Genomic DNA, 11,392 nt, shown 5'->3' on the forward strand with positions numbered 1-11,392 from the left:
TTGTTGAAATCGCTTCTTCCAGAATGGGGACGTAAACCCGGAGTAGGAAAATGCAGTTAGAATTGAGCTGTAAATACCTGGATGTCGCTTCACTGGGCTGGTGTCATGGGCCACTGTGAGCCCCCGTTTGGGACCCGGTGCCCCGGGAAGCTACACTAAAGATCTGCCTCATCTGGTTTTGCCCTCTGTGGGCACCTTGTGTTCAGTTAGATTTTGTCTCTTTTTGCCTGATTTCACTGTGTGTGTGTGTGTGTGTGTGTGTGTTTAGGGTCTCTTCCCAGTGATCTGTAACTTACGAAAAATCACCTATTTCCCCTCAAAATTCTTCATTTAGCAATAAGCGTGAAGAAGGATAATGGGGGAGGGCGCCTGGGTGGCTCAGTTGGTTAAGCGACTGCCTTCGGCTCAGGTCATGGTCCCGGAGTCCTGGGATCGAGTCCCACATCGGGCTCCCGGCTCAGCGGGGAGCCTGCTTCTCCCTCTGACCTTCTCCCCTCTCATGCTGTTTCTCTCTCTCTCTCTCAAATAAATAAATAAATAAAATCTTTGAAAAAAAAAAGAAGGATAATGGGGGAAATTATGCACATAATTGTTGTCCTTTTGCCAAAACAAAGCCTTTCCATGTGGGAATATTTCTCAAGTCTGTACTATAAAATCCTAATTAAGTAATGGTTTTTGGCACTTGTAAATTATCGTTACCAGTATTTAACGCATGTTTTCTCCCATATTTATGTTTCAGTGGCTATAAAACACAGTAAAAACAAATCCAGCCCCCCAGAGGCTATACAGGTGCTTTCTTCAGTTCGACTCAATTTACAGGGCCTGTTATCTAAAGCAAAGGTGAGAGTGATTTAAAATGTGATTTAACTCAAAGTGTCATAGGAAGAAGGGTCTCTAGCATGAGCTGACTGCTCTTAAATCTTCTTTTTTACGTCAGGGCTGATTTTAGGCCCATGTTACATTTCCGCTATCAGCCCCCAGGGGGTCGGTTGGACTGGTGGGGGTGTTACTGGCCCAATGGCTAGACTCCTGTGGGTAACTTGGGAGTCTTTGAAATTAATGCTTGTAACCCAGCCCTGCTGCTTTCTTGAATTTAAATTAAAACAATGCTCTTCTTATTGTCACTTTTTCCGAAGTGTGACATACATGCCCCTGATAGCGCTTGGCTGAACTTTTGATTTCAGTGTGTATTTATTTCAGCACATGTTAGAAAAACTTTAACTAGCACCTCAGATCTACATTTTCGTGAATATTATTGCTTACTTTTCATTTGCAGTAATGTAATGTTTCCTCTAAAAAAAGACTTTTATTTAAGAAGCTGATTTCGAAGCCTGGTGACGGGTATTAAGGAGGGCACGTACTGCACGGAGCACTGGGTGTTATACGAAAACAATGGATCGTGGATCACCACATCAAAAACCAATGATGTATTGTATGGTGACTAACATAACATAATAAAATTAAAAACTACAAAAAAAAAGCTGATTTCGAAACAAATATTAAGTGGGTAGTATATGGATTTCACAAAGATTAAGGTCGGTGAGTGGCTCAGGTTTGACAACTAAAACATTTACCACCAATCTACAAATGCCACCTTGTGAACTAGCGCTGGGTTGGGGACACCTGAGAATCCCTGAGGGAACTGGTTTGGAGTCTGAACTTGGAGCGTCTACCTGTGGCAGGGCAGGTACGGGGCGGAGCCTGGGAGATCCCTGCAGCCAGGTGTGGATTATACCTCTGGAAGCAAACTGTAAAGGAATATAGTTTCTTTCTTTTTTTTTTTTAATTAATTAATTTATTTGAGAGAGAGAAAGCACGAGTGGGCCGAGGGAGAAGCAGGCACTCCGATGAGCAGGGAGGCCGATGTGGGGCTCGATCCCCAGACCCTGGATCATGACCTGAGCCCAACCGACTGAGCCACCCAGGCACCCCAAGGAATATAGTTTCTAATACAATTCAGTGCTTTCTTTTCTCATTTTTGCTTGCCTTCACTATTTAATCTTGGGTTGTAAATGAATTCTGACACTTCTGAGAGCAAGTGTATGGCAAGTGAAGTCACTTCAGGACACATGTAAAAACCTTCCCAGAGTAAGTATGTCTTTTTATTAATTGCTTGATCTTTTCTGATGAGGGCATCATTTTTGCCCCTTTAGATTATTAACTTGCTTTACTATCCTTTTAATCTGCAAGCTGGACCCAGTTTCTAATAATCTACCAGGAAGAACTGTATTTCCTCCCAGCTTGGTATGATAACTTCAGAATTTTGTATCTCTCAGAAGGCTGCACAGACTCTCAAAGAAAGTCAAGGTAGCAAGCTTCTCCTGTGACTTTCCTTCGGGAGATAGGTTTCCTAGTTAGTTTTGGTTAGATTACTAACCTACCCACGATTGTTTATTTCCTCAGGAGATAACTCTACTAGTTCCCTTATCTCTGTGCAAAGCTTTTTCTTATAAGTTACTACTTTTACATAAATCTGTACCTGCAAACCTAAATATCTTGTCTCTGCAGGTACTGCCCATCCTCCCTTTTGTGGAAGATCCCCAAACATTGAAAATGAGGCCTCAGAACATCATCTGTGTTTAGACTTTGTTCTCTTTAGATACCAACTGGGAAAATTTGCCTCCCAACGCCTCCTTCTGAAAGCCTGTTTTTGCTAGAGTGTTTGGGAGTCTCTGATTTTGTAGTAGATCATATGCCTTTCCTATTTTTTTAACAACTTGGGTTTGCTCAGCTGAATTGCGATCCCCAAAACACTTTTTTAGAACACTTTAAAGAGTGAAAATGAAATAGGATAGATAGCTCTATTAAATAGCTTGTAATAAGCTTGGTTTGTACCAATCTCTGATCTTTTCTTGCCAGGCCAGGGAGTTCATGGAAATAAACTAGAGCCTAGAGATAGAGACTCACCTGAGACTCAGCCAGTCCATGGGCTCCGCCCCCCCACCCCCCGGCCAATCGCTGTGCAGATTTGCTGCAGAGGGCATGAGGGCTGTTGGGGAAAATGCGGAGAGCCTGGAGACAGGACAGATTTTACCACTTACACACTTTGGGATCCTCAGCAAATAATCCATTCTTTCTAAGCCTCAGTTTCTCTCTCCTTCCTCTTTAGTTTATAGGTGAGTGATGCAGATTCATGATGATTTGCAAGCACTATAATTCTTAGTAAAAATAAAATATGTGAGTCTAGGTTATTTTTCTAAAAGGTGTTTTCTCTACTGATCACATTGCGACGGCTCCTATGTCATTCTCTTATGAAATGTTGTGCACGGTGTGACTACATGGTAACGTGACAAATCTTTACTGAACATTGATGAAGTCCTACATTCAGTGAGTGCTCTTGGCTCCAAAAATCACTGTGTGAAACTCTAAGCTTGTCCCAGTGATTATACCATCACTCAAAACATCTTTGGGACTCCCTTTTTAGAATAACCATCAGAACAATTGTCAAGTCTTATTATCTATGGTCATGATAGTAAATAGTCATATGGTTATGGTAAACAGGTCATCTAGTCAGGCCTGGTGAAAAAGATAGACAATGGGACTTCTGGGTGGCTCAGTCGGTTAAGCGACTAACTCTTGATTTCGGCTCAGGTCATGATCTTAGGGTCCTGGGATCGAGCCCTGTGTCAGGCTCCATGCTCAGCAGGGAGTCTGCTTGAGATTCTTTCCCTCTGCCCTCTACCCCCGTCCTGTTCACGCTCTCTCTCTCTCTCAAATTAAAAAAAAAAAGAAAGAAAAAGTATGTTGAGTAAATTACATTTCTGATCAACACACACATGCACACTGTGGTCGTAAAATCCTGAAGCTCATTTTCTTGGGTGCCTATCCTGGCTCAGCAGGCAGTTCCAAATAGAGAGGCTCTCCAGAATGCCTCAGCTATGGTGGCATTATCGAAGTATGTTGCCATGTGCCTCCCAAGGCAATTCCTTTTACAGGAAGAGGGCACATTTATTTTTATTTTAATATGCTGGGCTTCTTTGCTTTTACCAAATCTTGATAATCTTTGTGGCCTCTGAGTCCTAAGCCGTAATAATTTTCAAATAATTGGCATAAAGGGGTATGATTTGTATGAGCTTGAACATAAAGTATATTCATTTTGCTTATATACACAATGAATAGATTTGTTTTGTTTGGATGACAAATGTCCATTCATCCTGAAACCATCGTATGACATCAAAATGAATAACCAGGGGACACCTGGGTGTCTCAGTGGGTTAAGTATCTGCCTTTGGCTCAGGTGATCCCAGGGTCCTGGGATCGAGTCCCGCATCGGGCTTCTTGCTCAACAGGGAGCCTGCTTCTCCCTTTGCCCCTCCCCCTGCTCGGGCTATCCCTCTCTCTGACAAATAAATAAATAAAATTAAAAAAAAATGAATAACTAGTGAATTCAACTGCAACTATTTTTAAGGACAACCATTTTTAAGAGCAGAGCTCATTTGAATTTACAAGTTCAGGCATGTTGTTTGATGCCTGGTTTAATTTTGTGGCTTGTACATTTCCAGGATGGTGAACAGAACAAACACTAACCATTGCTACTACCATGTGGTATTATTAGATACAGGGAATTTTAATTCTATCCTCTGTACCTATTTTATTTTAAAGAGATTGTCATTGTTTTGATAGTTCTCCTTTGTTCTTTATGTTGCAGCAACTTTTTACAGATGTGTCAAGTGGAGAAATTTCCAGGGAGTTAGCTGATGAAAAAGCAGCGATGGACGCCCTCGTCATAGAGCTGCAAGGCCTAAGCAACCAGTTTCGAAACCAGTACTGACCATCCTGGGAAGAGTTTTTGGAAAAGGAGCGCTCACCTTCTGAATTTCTCTTATACCTGTGTATCTGAAACACAAGATAATTGATTTTTTTAAATAAATTTCTCTTTAATGGCTAGCATTTTTGTTTTGTGGTTTTTCCACGTTTGGACTTTCCGAAGTACGTTAATTAAAAGTTCCCTGTTTCTTTAGGCTTAGTTGCAGTTGAATTTAGTATATTCTTTTGTATTCTGTGCTGAAGTATTTCAGCACTAAGAGAAAAAATTACAGTTTTCTTTTTAGCATAGGGTTTATTCTCTCTCAGCCTAAAATGAATTAGAGCATCCTTTGGAAAGACTTAGTCTGTAACAGGGAAAAAAATCCACACACTACAAGTCTGTGGAATCATTGGATCGGCTGCATTATTATCCAAAAATGATAAAAGGTAGATAGAATGACAGAAATCTTTTTCCTTCTTGAGATTTTATATTTGTGTCAGAAAGATACAGGCTTGGCTAAATTAGAAATATGGGCATACTTTAGCTTCTAAATCAAGAAAATGCAAGAAAAAAAGTGACATAACCCAAATTTTGATTGAGCCATTAACCACTACTAACCAGGCTGACCCTCCTCATTTTGTAGACTGCCAGTCCTAAAGATGGTTGTTTAATAAGGTTATTGAGTGAAGACAGCCGTAAATGCTGCCATATTACAAAAATGCCAAAGTAAAATGCTTTCTTAGTAATGTCTGTGGAAACAAATATTGAAGGCAGCAGCTGAGCTTAATAATCTTACTACAAAAGTCATAGTGAGGAATTCTCAGTCCTGGCTTGGGTTGCTGAATTTTGGGTCCCATGCATAAGTCATTTGACCCTTGCTTTTTATCTATGTTCTTATTTATAGAATGTGAATAATTTCTACCTCTGGCTTCTTTGTGAGTTTCAGCTGCCATTGGAAATTTTAAAATGCGTACTCCACAAATAAAAGTATTCTGAACATTAAAAAAACAGTCTTTAAAAACTTTCATGGATGAATTTTAGTTATAAATGCTTACCAGTGCTTTTCCTTTCCTTAACCACCTGCTTTTCTTTTTTAGTACACAAGTCTAAAAAAAAAAGCAGTTTCTTTTATAGGAGACATAGTAGCTATGAGAAAGACCAGTAAAGTGAGCTCATAGCCTGAGTTAACATTAAATGTCCATTCAAATCTTTTTTGGAAGCTGTTGGAGAGTAGGTAGGTAAATGGTTGGATGAATGGATGGATGGATGGATGGATGGATGGATGGCTGGCTGGCTGGCTGGCTGGCTGGATGGATTGAGGTTTTAAGATGAACTCTTTATCAGTCCCCAGCTGTGATCCCCAATAGAAAATGGAACAAATACTTGGAAGGGCAAAGGTTTCAGGAATCAAATGGAAAATTGAAGAAGAGTTTCCAAGTATTAGAAGTTTTTAGTTCTCAGTTTGTTTTCCTTTGGCTTCAAGGTAGAAAGACATGAGTGAGTCTGAGTTGTCACAAACCAAGTCACAAAAGGATCATCTCCTTCCAGGCCTGTTCTCAAATGCTATGTTGAATCAGAGTTTCCAGGACAATGCCCTACACCCTCTTTTTTCTTGGAATGATCTCACAGAAGAGAGAGCTGTTAAATGGCTTCTTTTAAAGACATAGATCTGTTAATTATGTTCAATAATCTCATGTGAATGTTTAACATAATTGAAGAAAATGTATGGGGAGGTACTATGGTAAAATAGGAAAAGTTGGGGTTTTATCAAAACCTCATCTCTATCACCTCCTCACACTTAATACTTAACACTCAGGTACTTAATTTCTTCATCTGTAAAGTGAATGTGGTGATAATAGTGCCTTCCATCAAGCTTTTAACATCTCTTAGAGCACTTTCACCCAGCTGCGGAATCAGTAATACAGTACCTTTAAAATGCTCTTTTCACTTACTGTAGGGTCTTTGATGCTTCATATTGCTAGATTATGATTTAAATATTTGCTATTTCCTTTTTTTTTTTTTTTAAAGATTTTATTTATTTGACAGAGACAGCGAGAGAGGGAACACAAGCAGGGGGAGTGGGAGAGGAGCAGGGAGCCCGATGCGGGGCTCGATCCCAGGACCCCGGGATCATGACCTGAGCTGAAGGCAGACGCTTAACGACTGAGCCACCCAGGCGCCCCAATATTTGCTATTTCCAAACATCTTTTATAAATTTCAACTTTGGTTTTCGAATATCACTACTTTTGTTTTCGGCATTACTTCTGTGCATCGTCAGGTAGAAGAATATAAACGATGTGATTCTTTAATATGAATAATCATGCCAATAGCTACAAGTTACAGAGCTCTCACTCCATGCACTACGTAGGTCTGTGATATCACTGGGAAACAAGCTCACAGACTCTAGAAAGAGAAGTAGCCAGAACTCTCTCTACTTGCTCTGTTGGGGCTAGAAAAAGCTTCCAGTGGTCGGCTGGTTTCTGTCTTCTCTTTATCACAATGGGATGCCTGGAATGTTTGCCTGCCATTGTTTATAAAGTTCTTCAAGGAGAGAAATTCTGTGAAATCGCAGTTCTTAATAGCCTGTGGTCTATTATAGTCCTTTTTTAAAAGAAAATTTAGTAAAGCTTTTGTTAGCCTGTTTCCAAAGAGGCCACATAGTAAATGGGGGTCCTAACTACAGAGGAATTAAGCCCCAATGGAATAAGAAATACCTTCTTTATACCCAAACCTCAAAGTCAGGAAGCTTAGCGAGTCGATGCTGAGTCTGGGAAGCAGAGCCATGGGGCGTGTGTCAAGCGCTGGCGGGGCTCAGAACTACAGAAGCCTGGGTTGGACTTTGAGGTTCCTTTTCAGGGTGAGTGCTTGGCCTTTCCTCAGATGGAGCCTCAGTATGGTAAGGAGGACCCCAAACATTGAAAGCATTGAGTTATTTGTATATCAAGGCTCTTCTTCATGCTGTACTTGTTTCTGTTGGAATTGCTATCAGTGTGCTTTTCATAAGCAGAAATTTAAGGAAGAAATGATACTGAATAGGTGTAGTAACTCAATTCACCTATGTTCTAGATGCCACTCAGACTGTGACATAAGCAAAGTAGGGCTAGTTTGGGTTCTTTGTGACCATTTGTCCAAACTGTGGTGAATCTACTAAGTTAAAACCCTGGGTGAGTCTCATGAAAAGTACTTTTTTCCACTTCTGTTTTTATAACATCCACATCAATCTAAATCACTGTTTAGATAAGGTAACTCTACTTTACAGGCCAAGAGTGAGGAATAAAACCTGTTAAGTAGATGCAACACACTTCCTTTCTGCCTGTTCTTTCGACAGGCCCTATAGTGAAATGGCAAAGAGCCTTTATTCAAATGGTGGGCGCCATGCTGTGGTGATACAGATGGATTTTTCACAACGTGCAGAAGTGCTTATAAATAGATAGATTTCAATCAACAAGTAGCTTATTCAGGCATGTGCTCAAATATAGTAGCTGCATTCATTAGACAGACATTTCCACTAATCCCAAGACTATACTAATAAAAGAGTAATCCCTATGGGCTCAAGGTAGTGCTGGCTTGCTTTTAACTCTTATAGAGTCTTTCACAGACCAAGGCCTAATAATAATTGTAGCTGCATTCGGTTTTCACCAAATGAATTATAAAGCCAAGCTTATCTTGAAATTTTTTCTTTTATTTTTTTAAATTGCAGTAGCTTAAGTGGACAAAGAGGTACTTTTTACCCTGGATATATATGCAGCTTGCAGCAAAGCCAATTTAAAAGCAATTGAGTGTACATTTGTGTGAGTGTATGCGTGCGCCCATTGTGTGTTCTCATTACTTTATCATAAGCACTTTCTCTTTCATCTTGGTTAATAAAGTGATTAATAAAGAGTTCGCTTGAGCAGATTTTTTTTTTCCCTTTGGCTTTGGGATAAATAACAAGTTAATGTCAGGTTTGAGTTTTGCAGACTCTAGAGTGGTTGGACTTTACATGTGGGCCTTTTCCTGGGGCTGGGCTTTGTTCGACAGGGTCTTTACCCCTCGCACCTCATTCAGAGCTAGCTCTAATTAGTTCACTTAGCACAACGCTAACATTTTTCCCTTGCCAGTGATGTCAGACCTGTCTTCCTTTTTATTATTCTGACTTCTTATAAACCTCAGTGACCTGTGAGTCAACCACACCATCTCTCGGCCCCATGCCAGCATTGTGATCTGTGGAAAGAGACTCCTGCCAAGGACTTTGAGGCGGAAAACTGATAGTATTAAAGAGGTCTTCTGAACAGTAAGGATCAGCCATATTTGAATCTTTGGCGGTGTTATTGCCAGAAAGGGGTGGGAGGAAGTAAATCATGATAATGTTGTTAAGGAGCTAACCCATGCATTGCTAACTTTTTCCAGACTGAGGGCTCACATGGACGTCAGTATCTATGGACATGCTCACAGACAGAGGAGTCCTGCTCGAAGCCTGTGGGGCTTGAGGAAGCCTTAACCACTCTGTGGCCTGTCAGCATCCACAGACAGAGATGTTATAACAAGATCAATCCGAAGACACATGTAGAAGTGCTTTTTTTTCTTTTCCTTTTTTTTTTTTTTTAAGATTTACTTATTTGAGAGAGAGAGAGAGAGAGAATGAGTGGGGAGAGGGACAGGCACCCACTGAGCAGGTGCCGGAAGTGGGTCTCGATCCCAGGACCCTGGGATCATGACCTGAGCTGAAGGCAGATGCTTAATTGACTGAGCCACCCCAGCGCCCTGTAGAAGTGCTCTGAAAATGAAAAGGTTTAATAGAAACACATGTCCGAGTGTCTTAGAAACCACCCATAGTAAGCACTGACACCATCTTTTCTGACCCTGTCGGGAGCTTGATGACATTCAGTGCTGCTGGGGCATGACACCGACGTGTCATGTTCTCAGTGTCTTCATTTGGTAGCAACCTCCCCGTGTTTCTGGGCTGCCCGTGTGCATGGGGCAAGGGAAGAAGCCGAGAATGTGATGGGGTTTTACGAGGTGGTCGATTTTTATATCCTCAGGAGTTCTCCAGTTGGACCCGTGCTGGGAAAAGGAAAGCGAAATGATGACAGGCAGGAGTAGGCAGCGGAAGGGTGACCCGAGGAATCGACTGACGAGGTGAGTCAGGGTGAGCAGCCCCGGGTGGAACTTCCAGCCTCCCCACTTCCTAGCCGTGACCACACCTGAGCCCCTGAAACCGCGTTGGGCCTCAGTCTCCCCAGCTATAAAATGCAAATCACCGCCCTACAGAGAGAGAGGTCTCTACCCCTCCCACCTCATTCAGAGAGAATTGCTGTGGGGATCGTTATCAGATGCTGTGTGTGAAGTATTTTGTGAGCAACTGTGCACAATTAGTTCTTGTTATGATCAAGAGAAAGAGACATTGTGGATGGTCTTTCGGGTCCCAGGGACTGGCAGAGTCCCTGGATGGGGGCATCCAGCCACTTGGCTCCAGTTTCCGTAATCCCCATGGGGGTCATAACCCTGTGGTCTGAGAGACAATGCTGCAGAAGATTTTCCAGCCTTGTGAGTGCCCTTCGTCGCTCTACTGACCGAAATCAGTTTGGCCTATAGGATGTCTGGTGCCAGTGTTGATAAAGCTGTCTTGGTATTTTTATAGCTGTCTGGCCAGAAAACCTGCTTATGCCTCCACAATTCTTTTTCACAAAAAATGTGTATCTGCCACAGAGCTGGAGTGTGCTTTATGGACTCAGTTGAGTCCCCTGACCATAACCAGTAAGATAGAGGTTATTTGGGGGGGGGGGTGTGTCCTGATCCATGTTGACCTTCCCCTTTAATAAATTACACAAGTGTTCCATTCCATGTTCATTGTGAAAAAATTAGAAAATACAAATAAGAAAAATACTGAATCACCCAGATCCGCACCCCTGTAGAAAATAACCACGTTAGCATTTTTCTGCAGATGTGTGTGTGTGTGTGTGTGCACTCGAAAGGAAGAGATAGGCTTTTTAAAAAATTTAATTAAGTTTTCTAATAAAGCACATGGAAGTAGGCCTGCCTTCAACCTGGTGAGGTTCAGAGCCAGAGCACAAATGGGGGTCCATGTACCACATATCTAAATATTTAAATGTTGTAAATCAAGCTAAGAAACTGTGAAAATTTGTTTTATGCTTTGGATCTTAATAAATACTCCTGTGTAGTGACTTGGAAGAGTGTATTTTAATTTAGAATTCTCAAAACCTCGGAATTCCAGAGCAGAAGAGGGTGGTGCAGGGAGAGCCGGCCCTCTCTCAGCCCGCCCTTCTCTGTAGGGGCCTCGTATGCCAAGGGGTGCACACCCAGCCACCGTCTCAGTCTGTCGTGCCACCCAGAGACAGTCGTAATGCCACCCTGCAGACCTAGGAGTGCATGGACCAGAGGCCACTCTGCCCTCGGGAGTATGGACCTGGGATAAGGCCATGCCAACCCGGCTGCAGGCTTTGGGCTTTTGAGCAGGGGATTCTGGGGTCTCAGGTAGCTGAGCATGGTCGAGAAGGTGAGGTTAGTATATGCTCTAGATGGGTATATCCCCTTGGTCCAGTGAGCAACGGGTGTCTGGAGGACGACGAGAGAGAGACCTGTTAAAGCAAAAGGCCCGGGGAAAGGCATCTCTTGCCTGGTTTTAAGGGTGGCGTTGATGGCAAA

The 11,392-nt window shown here is 42.1% G+C and overlaps 1 protein-coding gene across 5 annotated transcripts in view; it reads left to right on the forward strand.

The window, feature by feature from the left end:
• Positions 1-4,887, forward strand: part of TTC27 (tetratricopeptide repeat domain 27) — a 167,943-nt gene extending 163,056 nt beyond the window's left edge. For 3 of the 5 annotated variants that reach the window (XM_035000887.1, XM_035000884.1, XM_035000885.1), the window contains 2 exons: positions 740-840; positions 4,649-4,887. In XM_035000887.1, the coding sequence (XP_034856778.1) occupies positions 740-840; positions 4,649-4,771 (224 nt within the window). In that variant the 3' untranslated portion in view covers positions 4,772-4,887. Of the gene's footprint in view, positions 1-739; positions 841-1,276; positions 1,295-4,648 lie in introns of those variants that run through there. The other 2 variants (XM_035000886.1, XM_035000888.1) reach the window with 2 other exon arrangements.
• Positions 4,888-11,392: the final 6,505 nt, after the last annotated feature.

This window comes from Mirounga leonina, unplaced genomic scaffold, assembly GCF_011800145.1.
Source record: "Mirounga leonina isolate KUSES-001 unplaced genomic scaffold, KU_Mleo_1.0 Mir_125, whole genome shotgun sequence".
Classification (NCBI taxonomy): Eukaryota; Metazoa; Chordata; class Mammalia; order Carnivora; family Phocidae; genus Mirounga; species Mirounga leonina.